The sequence below is a fragment of the Bombina bombina genome, chromosome 7 (genome assembly GCF_027579735.1).
Source record: "Bombina bombina isolate aBomBom1 chromosome 7, aBomBom1.pri, whole genome shotgun sequence".
NCBI classification, from domain to species: Eukaryota; Metazoa; Chordata; class Amphibia; order Anura; family Bombinatoridae; genus Bombina; species Bombina bombina.
This window is the reverse complement of record NC_069505.1, coordinates 361,425,169-361,440,140: the sequence shown is the minus strand read 5'-3', so window position 1 is coordinate 361,440,140 and position 14,972 is coordinate 361,425,169. Positions and strand designations below refer to the sequence as shown.

The 14,972-nt window shown below is 41.3% G+C and overlaps 1 protein-coding gene across 1 annotated transcript in view; it reads left to right on the top strand.

The window, feature by feature from the left end:
• Positions 1–14,972, top strand: part of ACAD9 (acyl-CoA dehydrogenase family member 9) — an 816,466-nt gene that overhangs the window by 584,783 nt on the left and 216,711 nt on the right. The window contains exon 11 of the mRNA XM_053721049.1: positions 2,551–2,670. Within this exon, the coding sequence (XP_053577024.1) occupies positions 2,551–2,670 (120 nt within the window). The remainder of the gene's footprint in view (positions 1–2,550; positions 2,671–14,972) is intronic.

The window sequence follows — 14,972 nt, the reverse complement described above, 5'->3', positions numbered from 1 at the left end:
AAAATCATCATGGAACAATCGTTTGTGTTGCTGGTGGCTCCAGGATGGCCACACAGGTTTTGGTATGCAGATCTGGTTCAGATGTCCAGTTGCCAGCCTTGGCCACTTCTGTTAAGGCCAGACCTACTGTCTCAAGGTCCGTTTTTCCATCAGGATCTCAAATCATTAAATTTGAAGGTATGGAAATTGAACGCTTAGTATTAAGTCATAGAGGTTTCTCTGACTCAGTGATTAATACTATGTTACAAGCTCGTAAATCTGTCTCTAGAAAGATTTATTCTAGAGTTTGGAAGACTTACATTTCATGGTGTTCTTCTCATAAATTCTCTTGGCATTCTTTTAGAATTCCTAGAATTTTACAGTTTCTTCAGGATGGTTTGGATAAGGGTTTGTCTGCAAGTTCCTTGAAGGGACAAATCTCTGCTGTTTCTGTTTTATTTCACAGAAAGATTGCTATACTTCCTGATATTCACTGTTTTGTACAGGCTTTAGTTCGAATTAAGCCTGTCATTAAATCAATTTCTCCTCCTTGGAGTCTTAATTTGGTTCTGAAGGCTTTACAGGCTCCTCCATTTGAGCCTATGCATTCTTTGGACATTAAACTACTTTCTTGGAAAGTGTTGTTCCTTTTGGCTATCTCTTCTGCTAGAAGAGTTTCTGAGCTATCTGCTCTTTCTTGTGAGTCTCCTTTTCTGATTTTTCATCACGATAAGGCAGTTTTACGGACTTCTTTTCAATTTTTACCTAAGGTTGTGAATTCTAACAACATTAATAGAGAAATTGTTGTCCCTTCCTTGTGTCCTAATCCTAAGAATTCTTTGGAAAGATCCTTACATTCTTTGGATGTGGTAAGAGCTTTGAAATATTATGTGGAAGCTACTAAAGATTTCAGGAAGACTTCCAGTCCATTTGTTTTATTTTCTGGTCCTAGGAAAGGTCAGAAGGCTTCTGTTATTTCCTTGGCTTCTTGGTTGAAACTTTTGATTCATCAAGCTTATTTGGAGTCGGGTCAGGCCCCGCCTCAGAGAATTACAGCTCATTCTACTAGATCAGTCTCCACTTTGTGGGCCTTTAAGAATGAAGCTTCAGTTGATCAGATTTGCAAAGTGGCAACTTGGTCCTCTCTGCATACATTTACTAAATTCTACCATTTTGATGTATTTGCTTCTTCAGAAGCAGTTTTTGGTAGAAAAGTTCTTCAGGCAGCTGTTTCAGTTTGATTCTTCTGCTTTTGATTTAAGTTTTTTTCTTTCAATTATGAGAATAAACTTCTTTTTTTTGGGTTGTGGATTAATTTTTTCAGCGAAAAAATGGCTGTTTTTATTTTTATCCCTCCCTCTAATAGTGACTCTTGCGTGGAGTTCCACATCTTGGGTATTGCTATCCCATACGTCACTAGCTCATGGACTCTTGCCAATTACATGAAAGAAAACATAATTTATGTAATAACTTACCTGATAAATTCATTTCTTTCATATTGGCAAGAGTCCATGAGCTAGTGACGTAGCCCACCCTTTTTATGGTGGTTATGATTTTTTGTATAAAGCACAATTATTTCCAAATTTCTTTTGTTGATGCTTTCTACTCCTTTCTTTATCACCCCACTACTTGGCTATTCGTTAAACTGAATTGTGGGTGTGGTGAGGGGTGTATTTATAGGCATTTTGAGGTTTGGGAAACTTTGCCCCTCCTGGTAAGATTGTATATCCCATACCTCACTAGCTCATGGACTCTTTGCCGTTCCCTTAGGGGTTGGAGGATCAATTTACCAAAAAGTTCTTTGATTCCTCAGACAAGGGTAACCTTTTTAGGTTTCCAAATAGATTCAGTATCCATGACTTTGTCTCTAACAGACAAGAGACATCTGAAATTGGTTGCAGCTTGTCGGAACCTTCAGTTTCAATCATTTCCTTCAGTAGCTATGTGCAAGGGGGTTTTAGGTCTCATGACTGCAGCATCGGACGCGATCCCCTTTGCTCGTTTTCTTCAGCTTTGTATGCTGAACTAATGGTGCATGGATTATACAAAGATATCACAATTAATATCCTTAAATCCCAATGTACGACACTCTCTGATGTGGTGGATAGATCACCATCGTTTAGTTCAAGGGGCTTCTTTTGTTCTGCCAACCTGAATTGTGATCACAACAGATGCGATTCTTTCAGGTTGGGGAGCTGTCTGGGGATCTCGGACTGCCTAGGGGGTTTGGAAATCTCAAGAGGCGAGATTACCAATCAATATTTTGGAACTGAATTGTGGGTGTGGTGGGGGGTGTATTTATAGGCATTTTGAGGTTTGGGAAACTTTGCCCCTCCTGGTAGGAGTGTATATCCCATACGTCAGTAGCTCATGGACTCTTGCCAATATGAAAGAAATTAATTTATCAGGTAAATTTTTACATAAATTATGTTTTTTGTTCCTCTGACTTCTATGGTGAATGGGTTATCGCACATTAACGTTTTACTTTCAACTCAATTTCAATTGTATTGTTTTTCTAAATCATAAAAGTTTGACTTCCACGTCCATTTAAAACTCTGCTTTCATTTGTAGGAGAAATTCGCTCTCATGGCTCAGAAAGCGTATGTGATGGAAAGTATGGCTTACCTTACTGCAGGCATGATGGACCGACCAGGACTTCCAGATTGTTCTGTTGAGGCTGCAATGGTTAAGGTACTGCAAGCCTATTGGCAGTAAAGGGTTATCAGAGATTATTTTGATTGCTAAAACATATGAAAGTGCAAGGTTCAGTAAAACACGGCATTTAAAGCAGAAATCACCAAGGTATTTCTTATGGGGACTTTTTGCTGCAGTTTTTAGAAATGCTACTTATCAAAACAGTATTTATATAATATACTTACCAATTATATATAAACATCATCAAGTAAGAAGTGCTTAAGCAAAATGTTACGTGCACAAGACAAAACAATTGCCTCTCTTTCCCATAATACTCACACTGGTATAATTGGGCCACATTGGCCAAGCTTATTTTTGACTGGCTAGTGGGAACTTCTTTACATTAATGACTGTGATCTAGAGTAGTGGTTCTCAAACCAATTGACCTCAAGGCCCGGTAACATTTAGCTGGACGTATACAGGGCCCTGTAGTGTATATATTTGGGTATGTACGTATGTATGTGTATATATTTTATATATATATATATATATATATATATATATATATATATATATATATATATATATATATATATATATATAGTAAGTGGGTGAAGAAAATATATACATTCATTGGTATCGGTGAGCTGGTATCACTTAACTGCGGTGCCGAAGGTCCAGTCCTATGTGCTCCTTTCCCCCACTTTCCTCCCTACTACATGTGCACTGGCACTCTGACTGGCCTGCCCGGTATTTCTTATGTGTTTAGTGGCAGGCTTGTTGCAGTTTGCAGTGGGGGCATTTCAGGTCATGACCCACCAGGAGGGCTGTTAGGGCCCGGTACTGGGCCGTGGCCTGGCTGTTGAGAAACCAGGATCTAGAGAATACCTTAATTCATCCACTGCATGTAGCTTTCTTGCCTCATGCACCATTTCAGTCTCTTCCACAGACGATCAGAAACAACATATTGTTTTGAGACCCCCTACAGGCCAGGGATAGATTAAACAAATGATGGAGATTGTCACATACAATTAGCAAGCACCTCTGCAAGGCAACCCTGTTTCCTTCCAGGAATGACTACCAGAATATTCAGACTGTCGGACAAATGTGGTTTGAACACAGTGACCTAATTGTTAGATCCCAATACTAACCTACCCTCTTCTCTCCATGACTTACTACTTAAGTATGATTTTCCCTGTAATAGCACTTTTGCTAACCTACAAAGCATACACTAAGTGTTTTAGATTGTAAAACCATTAACTATGTAGATAGCTTATGTACGTTGGCCAGACAGGGGTTCCACTCTATTTTTTACATTTATAACCTGATTGCAGCTAAATAGGTACCTATGCTAGACTTATGGAGAGATAGGGAAACCTTGTTGGTGAAGAAGTCACTGAGGACACATTAAGCACAAGTATAGAACATGTACGCAGAGCCACCCTCTCAGTGGATTATAGAGAAATGCATGGTAAAATCTCTACTACATCACTAAATGGATACCGGATGCAGTAAACAAGTGTCCTAAATGCTCAGCACCTAATTTGGATGTGGTCTCTTTCTCCAACATTGGTGTGTCCGGTCCACGGCGTCATCCTTACTTGTGGGAATATCTCTTCCCCAACAGGAAATGGCAAAGAGTCCCAGCAAAGCTGGCCATATAGTCCCTCCTAGGCTCCGCCCACCCCAGTCATTCTCTTTGCCGTTGCACAGGCAACATCTCCACGGAGATGGTTAAGAGTTTTTGGTGTTTAAATGTAGTTTTTTATTCTTCTATCAAGTGTTTGTTATTTTAAAATAGTGCTGGTATGTACTATTTACTCTGAAACAGAAAAGGATGAAGATTTCTGTTTGTGAGAGGAAGATAATTTTAGCAGACAGTTACTAAAATCGATTGCTGTTTCCACATAGGACTGTTGAGATGAAGTAACTTCAGTTGGGGGAAACAGTTAGCAGACTTTTCTGCTTAAGGTATGACTAGCCATATTTCTAACAAGACTGTGTAATGCTGGAAGGCTGTCATTTCCCCTCATGGGGACCGGTAAGCCATTTTCTTAGTCTCAAACAGAATAAAGGGCTTAATATGGGCTATAAAACTGGTAGACACTTTTATGGGCTAAATCGATTGCTTTATTTGGACATTTTATACATGTTTATGCTGATAATTCACATTTATAAACTTGGGGAACGTTTTTTTAACGGCAGGCACTATGTTAGACACCTTTTCCAGTCAGGGAGGACCTTCCCAGTTGTAGGCTGAGCCTCATTTTCGCGCCATTACTGCGCAGTTGTTTTTGAGAGCAAGACATGCAGATGCATGTGTGAGGATCTGAAAGTAGCTGGAACAGTTTCTAGAAGGCGTCATTTGGTATCGTATTCCCCTCTGGGCTTGGTTGTGTCACAGCAAAGGCTGTAGCTGGGACTGTATAGGGGTTAAATTTGTAAACGGCTCCGGTTCCGTTATTTTAAGGGTTAAAGCTCTGAAAATTGGTGTGCAATACTCTTAATGCTTTAAGACACTGTGGTGAAATTTTGGTAATTTTTGAACAATTCCTTCATACTTTTTCACATATTCAGTAATAAAGTGTTTCTGTTTAAAATTTAAAGAGACAGTAACGGTTTTGTTTTAAAACGGTTTTTGTGCTTTATTGACAAGTTTAAGCCTGTTTAACATGTCTGTGCCTTCGGATAAGCTATTTTCTATATGTATGAAAGCCAATGTGTCTCCCCATTTAAATTTGTGTGATAATTGTGCCATAGCGTCCAAACAAAGTAAGGACAGTAGTGCCACAGATAATGAAATTGCCCAAGATGATTCCTCAGATGAGGGGAGTAGACATGATACTACATCATCTCCTACTGTGTCTACACCAGTTTTGCCCACGCAGGAGGCCCCTAGTACATCTAGCGCGCCAATGCTTATTACCATGCAACAATTGACGGCTGTAATGGATAACTCCATAGCAAATAATTTATCCAAAATGCCTGCATATCAGAGAAAGCGCGATTGCTCTGTTTTAAACACTGAAGAGCAGGAGGGCGCTGATGATAATTGTTCTGTCATACCCTCACACCAATCTGAAGTGGCCATGAGGGAGGTTTTGTCAGATGGGGAAATTTCAGATTCAGGAAAAATTTCTCAACAAGCTGAACCTGATGTTGTGACATTTAAATTTAAATTAGAACATCTCCGCGCACTGCTTAAGGAGGTGTTATCTACTCTGGATGATTGTGACAACTTGGTCATTCCAGAGAAATTATGCAAGATGGACAAGTTTCTAGAGGTTCCGGTGCACCCCGACGCTTTTCCTATACCCAAGCGGGTGGTGGACATAGTGAATAAGGAGTGGGAGAAGCCCGGCATACCTTTTGTCCCCCCCCCCCCCTATATTTAAGAAATTATTTCCTATGGTCGACCCCAGAAAGGACTTATGGCAGACAGTCCCTAAGGTCGAGGGGGCAGTTTCTACTCTAAACAAGCGCACTACTATTCCTATCGAGGATAGCTGTGCTTTCAAAGATCCTATGGATAAAAAATTTGAAGGTTTGCTTAAAAAAGATTTTTGTACAGCAAGGTTATCTTCTACAACCCATTTCGTGCATTGTTCCTGTCACTACAGCAGCGTGGTTCTGGTTCGAGGAACTAGAAAAGTCGCTCAGTAGAGAGACTCCATATGAGGAGGTTATGGACAGAGTTCACGCACTTAAGTTGGCTAACTCTTTTATTTTAGATGCTGCTTTGCAATTAGCTAGATTAGCGGCGAAAAATTCAGGGTTTGCAATTGTGGCGCGCAGAGCGCTTTGGCTAAAGTCTTGGTCAGCGGATGTATCATCCAAGACAAAATTGCTTAACATCCCTTTCAAAGGTAAAACTCTATTTGGACCAGAATTGAAAGAGATTATCTCAGACATCACTGGGGGAAAGGGCCACGCCCTTCCACAAGATAGGCCTTTCAAGGCCAAGAATAAGTCTAATTTTCGTTCCTTTCGCAATTTCAGGAACGGACCGGCCTCTAATTCTGCATCCTCTAAGCAAGAGGGTAATGCCTCACAGCCCAAACCAGCCTGGAAACCTATGCAAGGCTGGAACAAGGGTAAGCAGGCCAAGAAGCCTGCTGCTGCTAACAAAACAGCATGAAGGAGTAGCCCCCGATCCGGGACCGGATCTAGTAGGGGGCAGACTCTCTCTCTTTGCTCAGGCTTGGGCAAGAGATGTTCAGGATCCCTGGGCACTAGAAATAGTTTCTCAGGGTTATCTTCTGGAATTCAGGGAACTACCCCCAAGGGGAAGGTTCCACATGTCTCACTTATCCTTAAACCAAATAAAGAGACAGGCGTTCTTACATTGTGTAGAAGACCTGTTAAAGATGGGAGTGATACACCCAGTTCCAATAAAGGAACAAGGAATGGGATTTTATTCCAATCTGTTCGTAGTTCCCAAAAAAGAGGGAACCTTCAGACCAATTTTGGATTTGAAGATCCTAAACAAATTTCTCAGGGTACCATCGTTCAAGATGGAAACCATTCGAACGATTCTACCCACTATCCAGGAAGGTCAATTTATGACTACCGTGGATCTAAAGGATGCGTACCTACATATTCCTATCCACAAAGAACATCATCAGTTCCTAAGGTTCGCCTTTCTGGACAAACATTACCAGTTTGTGGCCCTCCCATTCGGGTTAGCCACTGCTCCAAGGATTTTCACAAAGGTACTCGGGTCCCTTCTAGCGGTTCTAAGACCGAGGGGCATTGCAGTAGTACCATACTTGGACGACATTCTAATACAAGCGTCGTCCCTGTCAAAAGCAAAGGCTCCTACAGACATCGTTCTGGCCTTTCTCAGATCACACGGATGGAAGGTGAACATAGAAAAAAGTTCTCTGTCTCCGTCAACAAGAGTTCCCTTCTTGGGAACAATAATAGATTCCTTAGAAATGAGGATTTTTCTGACAGAGGTCAGAAAGTCAAAACTTCTAAGCACTTGTCAAGTTCTTCATTCTGTTCCACGTCCTTCCATAGCGCAGTGCATGGAAGTAGTAGGGTTGATGGTTGCAGCAATGGACATAGTTCCTTTTGCACGAATTCATCTAAGACCATTACAACTGTGCATGCTCAAACAGTGGAATGGGGACTATACAGACTTGTCTCCAATGATTCAAGTAAATCAGAAGACCATAGATTCACTCCGTTGGTGGCTGACCCTGGACCATCTATCCCAGGGAATGAGCTTCCGCAGACCAGAGTGGGTCATTGTCACGACCGACGCCAGTCTAGTGGGCTGGGGCGCGGTCTGGGAATCCCTGAAAACTCAGGGACTATGGTCTCGGGAAGAGTCTCTTCTCCCGATAAACATTCTGGAACTAAGAGCGATCTTCAATGCTCTCAGGGCTTGGCCTCAGCTAGCAAAGGCCAGATTCATAAGATTCCAATCAGACAACATGACGACCGTTGCGTATATCAATCATCAGGGGGGAACAAGGAGTTCCCTGGCGATGAAAGAAGTGACCAAAATAATACAATGGGCGGAGGATCACTCCTGCCACCTATCTGCGATCCACATCCCAGGTGTGGAAAACTGGGAAGCGGATTATCTGAGTCGTCAGACATTCCATCCGGGGGAGTGGGAACTCCACCCGGAGATTTTTGCCCAACTAACTCAATTATGGGGCATTCCAGACATGGATCTGATGGCGTCTCGTCAGAACTTCAAGGTTCCTTGCTACGGGTCCAGATCCAGGGATCCCAAGGCGACTCTAGTAGATGCACTAGTAGCACCTTGGACCTTCAACCTAGCTTATGTATTTCCACCGTTTCCTCTCATTCCCAGGCTGGTAGCCAGGATCAAACAGGAGAGGGCCTCTGTGATCTTGATAGCTCCTGCGTGGCCACGCAGAACTTGGTATGCAGACCTGGTGAATATGTCATCGGTTCCACCATGGAAGCTACCTTTGAGACAGGACCTTCTTGTTCAGGGTCCATTCGAACATCCAAATCTGGTCTCCCTCCAGCTGACGGCTTGGAGATTGAACGCTTGATTCTATCAAAGCGTGGGTTTTCAGATTCTGTGATAGATACTCTGGTTCAGGCCAGAAAACCGGTAACTAGAAAGATTTACCATAAAATATGGAAAAGATATATCTGTTGGTGTGAATCCAAAGGATTCCCATGGAATAAGATAAAAATTCCTAAGATTCTCTCCTTTCTACAAGAAGGTTTGGAGAAAGGATTATCTGCAAGTTCTCTAAAGGGACAGATCTCTGCTTTATCTGTCTTACTACGCAAAAGACTGGCAGCTGTGCCAGATGTTCAAGCATTTGTTCAGGCTCTGGTTAGGATCAAGCCTGTTTACAGACCTTTGACTCCTCCCTGGAGTCTAAATCTAGTTCTTTCAGTTCTTCAAGGGGTTCCGTTTGAACCTTTACATTCCATAGATATTAAGTTACTATCTTGGAAAGTTTTGTTTTTGGTTGCTATTTCTTCTGCTAGAAGAGTTTCAGAGTTATCTGCTTTGCAGTGTTCTCCGCCTTATCTGGTGTTCCATGCAGATAAGGTGGTTTTGCGTACTAAGCCTGGTTTTCTTCCAAAGGTTGTTTCTAACAAGAATATTAACCAGGAGATAGTTGTACCTTCTAGTCCGTGCTCTAAAATTCTATTTAGAGGCTACAAAAGATTTCAGACAAACATCTTCTTTGTTTGTTGTTTATTCTGGTAAAAGGAGAGGTCAAAAAGCGACTTCTACCTCTCTTTTCTTTTGGCTTAAAAGCATCATCCAATTGGCTTACGAGACTGCCGGACGGCAGCCTCCTGAAAGAATCACAGCTCACTCCACTAGGGCTGTGGCTTCCACTTGGGCCTTCAAGAACGAGGCTTCTGTTGACCAGATATGTAAGGCAGCGACTTGGTCTTCACTGCACACTTTTGCCAAATTTTACAAATTTGATACTTTTGCTTCTTCGGAGGCTATTTTTGGGAGAAAGGTTTTGCAAGCCGTGGTGCCTTCCGTTTAGGTAACCTGATTTGCTCCCTCCCTTCATCTGTGTCCTAAAGCTTTGGTATTGGTTCCCACAAGTAAGGATGACGCCGTGGACCGGACACACCAATGTTGGAGAAAACAGAATTTATGCTTACCTGATAAATTACTTTCTCCAACGGTGTGTCCGGTCCACGGCCCGTCCTGGTTTTTTAATCAGGTCGGATGAATTATTTTCTCTAACTACAGTCACCACGGTGCCATATGGTTTCTCCTATATTTTTCCTCCTGTCCGTCGGTCGAATGACTGGGGTGGGCGGAGCCTAGGAGGGACTATATGGCCAGCTTTGCTGGGACTCTTTGCCATTTCCTGTTGGGGAAGAGATATTCCCACAAGTAAGGATGACGCCGTGGACCGGACACACCGTTGGAGAAAGTAATTTATCAGGTAAGCAATAATTCTGTTTTTTGGAGTAAATTGCAATATTGGCTAGCTAAAATCTGCCGTTACACAAACACTCTTATAACTGCAGCACAAATATTTTCTCTTTGGCCATACTCAGCCCTCTCTATATGATCATTTTTTAAATTTCTCTATATTAAAAGCCAGGAAATTGATATCGAACAAAGCCTCACACCTGATGCATTTTACACACGATTCGTACTCAGCTTTTCATAGAACAGGCAGATGTGAGAGGGTATATCGAACACAGAATCAAGTCCTTCCTAACCAAATGGGAATTATTAATTTTGCACCTCACTGCAACGATAAGCAATCATCTACTTACCCCGTTCCTTAACAGCACTTACCTTCTGACTGAGCAACTTAAGGGACAATGTATTGTAGTCAATTTTGAGAATTTGGGCAGTTCTGCTATACCAAATGCGTTGCCCCATTGCATCATTTTAGAATATGGTATGAGCTCCACATAAAAACCTTGAACTTATAAAAAAAAAAAAAAAAAAAAAAAAAGCAAAATATTTACTTGTGGTCTTAGTTCAATCAGAGGATAGCAGTGAACAAATTTTGAGATTTTATTTTCTACTGTTAGAAAGCAACAGGTTTTTGTGGAATGTGATAATTTCAACATATAAATACTTTTTTTGAGCAGTTCTATTCACGTGATACAGAGCTTAAACAGATGGGAAAAATCTGCTTCTTAAAACTCAGTGTCAATGCATTGTCTTTTCATTATACTCTTGTTCATAATGAAATTGTACTGTGTTTAATGGTCCTTTAAAGGTATATGAAACCCCATTTTGTTATTCAACAGAGCATACAATTTTAAAGAAGATTCCAATTTACTTCTATTATCAAATTTGCTTTGTTCCCATGAAAGTCTGTGTTGAAGAGATGAGGCAGACATCTGGAGCTCTTACGTGCCAGGAAATTGTGCTGCAATCTATTGCTCTTCCAAATGGATAACATTCTTGCAAAACTGCTGCCATATAGTGCTCCAGAAATGGGCAGGTTCATAAGTATACTACATCTCTGTTTTTGCAACAAAAGATACCAAGAGAAAAAAAGCAAATTTGAAAATAGAAGTAAATTAGAAAGTTGTTTAAAATCGCATGCTCAGTCTGAATCATGAAAGAGAAATTTTGGGTTTCATATTCATTTAAGTTGTATCTTACCACTTAAAGGGATGCTGAACCCAATTTGTTTCTTTTATGATTCATATAAAGCATGCAATTTTAAGCAACTTTCTAATTTACTCTGATTATCATTTTTTGCTAGTTCTGTTGGTATCTTTATTTGAAAAAGCTTACAAGCCGGCCCATCATGGTTCAGCACCTGGGTAGCGTTTGCTGATTGGTGGCTTAAAATTGCATGCTCTATATGAATCATGAAAGAAAAAATTGGGTTCAGTATCCCTTTAAGTGCTACATCTCTTTGAATATAAAAGAAGGAAAAACACGGTTTGAGCTGTATATGAAAATAATTAATACTAAAAATGAAACTGCTAAAAGTCCCCATCTTGTAATGCATTTACAAGATGGAACTACTTTAGCTCAAAGATAAAGTTTAATGCCCAGTTGTCTGATTAGAGCCAGGGCGTAGGGTTGTTCTGTATAACAGCAACATTTAATGTGTGTGCTTACAATCTGCTTGCAAGTTTTAAAGGGACATGAAACCCCCCAAAAAAATGATTTCATGATTGAGATAGATTATACATTTTGAAATAACTTTTCTAATTTCTCTTGTTAAGTGTATTCAGTCCACGGGTCATCCATTACTTATGGGATTATATCTCCTTCCCAACAGGAAGTTGCAAGAGGATCACCCAAGCAGAGCTGCTATATAGCTCCTCCCCTCACATGTCATATCCAGTCATTCTCTTGCAACTCAACTAGATAGGACGTTGTGAGAGGTCTGTGGTGTTTTTATACTTAGTTTATTTCTTCAATCAAAAGTTTGTTATTTTAAATGGCACCGGAGTGTGCTGTTTGTTCTCAGGCAGCATTTGGAAGAAGAATCTGCCTGCGTTTTCTATGATCTTAGCAGAAGTAACTAAGATCCACTGGCTGTTCTCGCACATTCTGAGGAGTGGGGTAACTTTCAGAAAGGGAATAGCGTGTGGGGAATCCTGCAAACAAGGTATGTGCAGTAAATTATTTTTCTAAGGAATGGAATTGACTAAGAAAATACTGCTGATACCGATGTAATGTAAGTACAGCCTTAAATGCAGCAGCGACTGGTATCAGGCTGATGAATGTATGTATAATAAGTAATTTTCTAAGGAATGGAATTTGACTAAGAAAATACTGTTAATACTGAAGTATTGTATAAGCCTTAACTGCAGTAGAAGCGACTGGTAGCAGGCTTATTAATAACACTACCTAACTTTTAAAGTGTATGTTTAAAACGTTTACTGGCATGTTATTCATTTTTTGTGAGGTACTTTGGTGATAAATCTTTTGGGGCATGATTTTCCACATGGCTGTTGATTATTTCTACATAGAAACGGTTAACTGAGGTTTCCCACTGTTGTAATAGGAGTGGGAGGAGCCTATTTTAGCGCTTTTTTGCGCAGTAAAAATTCAGTTTCAGTCTTCCTGCTTCTTCCTCCTTGATCCAGGACGTCTCTAGAGAGCTCAGGGGTCTTAAAAAGTCATTTTGAGGGAGGTAATCAGTCACAGCAGACCTGTGACAGTGTGTTTGACTGTGATAAAAACGTTAATTGTTAATTGATTATCCGTTTTTGGGTATTAAGGGGTTAATCATCCATTTGCTAGTGGGTGCAATACTTTGCTAACTTAATACATTTCCTGTGAAAATTTGGTTGCTATAACCGATTTGGTTCATTATTATTTCAACTGTGACGATTTTTTTTGTGCTTCTTAAAGGCGCAGTAGCGTTTTTTATATTGCTTGTAAATTTATTTGAAAGGATTTTCCAAGCTTGCTAGTCTCATTGCGAGTCTGTTTAAACATGTCTGACACAGATGAATCTGTTTGTTCACTATGTTTAAAGGCCAATGTGGAGCCCCATAGAGATATGTGTACTAAATGTATTGATGTCACTTTGAATAAAAGTCAATCTATATCTGTAAAGAAATTATCGCCAGACAACGAGGGGGAAGTTATGCCGGCTAACTCTCCTCACGTGTCAGTACCTTCGCCTCCCGCTCAGGAGGCGTGTGATATTGTGGCGCCAAGTACATCAGAGAGGCCCATACAAATCACTTTGCAAGACATGGCTGCTGTTATGACAGAAGTATTATCTAAATTACCTGAATTAAGAGGCAAGCACGATAGCTCTGGGTTAAGGACAGAGCGCGCTGATGATGTGAGAGCCATGTCTGATACTGCGTCACAATTTGCAGAACATGAGGACGGAGAGCTTCATTCTGTGGGTGACGGATCTGATCCAGGGAGACCGGATTCAGAGATTTCTAATTTTAAATTTAAGCTTGAGAACCTCCGCGTATTGCTAGGGGAGGTATTAGCGGCTCTGAATGATTGTAACACGGTTGCAATTCCAGAGAAAGTATGTAGGTTGGATAGATATTTTGCGGTACCGGTGTGTACTGACGTTTTTCCTATACCTAAAAGGCTTACAGAAATTATTAGCAAGGAGTGGGATAGACCCGGTGTGCCCTTTTCCCCACCTCCGATATTTAGAAAAATGTTTCCAATAGACGCCACCACACGAGACTTATGGCAGACGGTCCCTAAGGTGGAGGGAGCAGTTTCTACTTTAGCTAAACGTACCACTATCCCGGTGGAGGATAGTTGTGCTTTTTCAGATCCAATGGATAAAAAATTAGAAGGTTACCTTAAGAAAATGTTTGTTCAACAAGGTTTTATCTTACAGCCCCTTGCATGCATTGCGCCTGTCACTGCTGCTGCGGCATTCTGGTTTCGAGTCTCTGGAAGAGGCCATTCGCACAGCTCCATTGGATGAGATTATGGCCAAGTTTAAACCACTTAAGCTAGCTTATGCATTTGTTTCTGATGCCGTTGTACATTTAACCAAACTAACGGCTAAGAACTCCGGATTCGCCATCCAGGCGCGCAGAGCACTATGGCTTAAATCCTGGTCAGCTGACGTGACTTCTAAATCTAAATTGCTTAATATTCCTTTCAAAGGGCAGACCTTATTCGGGCCTGGCTTGAAAGAAATTATTGCTGACATTACTGGAGGTAAGGGGTAATACTCTTCCTCAGGACAGGGCCAAATCAAAGGCCAAACAGTCTAATTTTCGTGCCTTTCGTAACTTCAAGGCAGGAGCAGCATCAACTTCCTCCGCTCCAAAACAGGAAGGACCTGTTGCTCGTTACAGACAGGGCTGGAAAGCTAACCAGCCCTGGAACAAGGGCAAGCAGGCCAGAAAGCCTACTTCTGCCCCTAAGACAGCATGACGAGAGGGCCCCCTATCCGGAAACGGATCTAGTGGGGGGAAGACTATCTTTCTTCGCCCAGGCTTGGGCAAGAGATGTCCAGGATCCCTGGGCGTTGGAGATCATATCTCAGGGATATCTTCTGGACTTCAAAGCATCTCCTCCACAAGGGAGATTTCATCTTTCAAGGTTATCAGCAAACCAAATAAAGAAAGAGGCATTCCTACGCTGTGTGCAAGACCTCTTAGTAATGGGGGTGATCCACCCAGTTCCGCGGACGGAACAAGGGCAAGGGTTTTACTCAAATCTGTTTGTGGTTCCCAAGAAAGAGGGAACCTTCAGGCCAATCTTGGACCTAAAAATCTTAAACAAATTCCTAAGAGTTCCATCATTCAAAATGGAAACTATTCGAACCATCCTACCCATGATCCAAGAGGGTCAATACATGGCCACGGTAGACTTAAAGGATGCCTACCTTCATATACCGATTCACAAAGATCATTATCGGTACCTAAGATTTGCCTTTCTAGACAGGCATTAC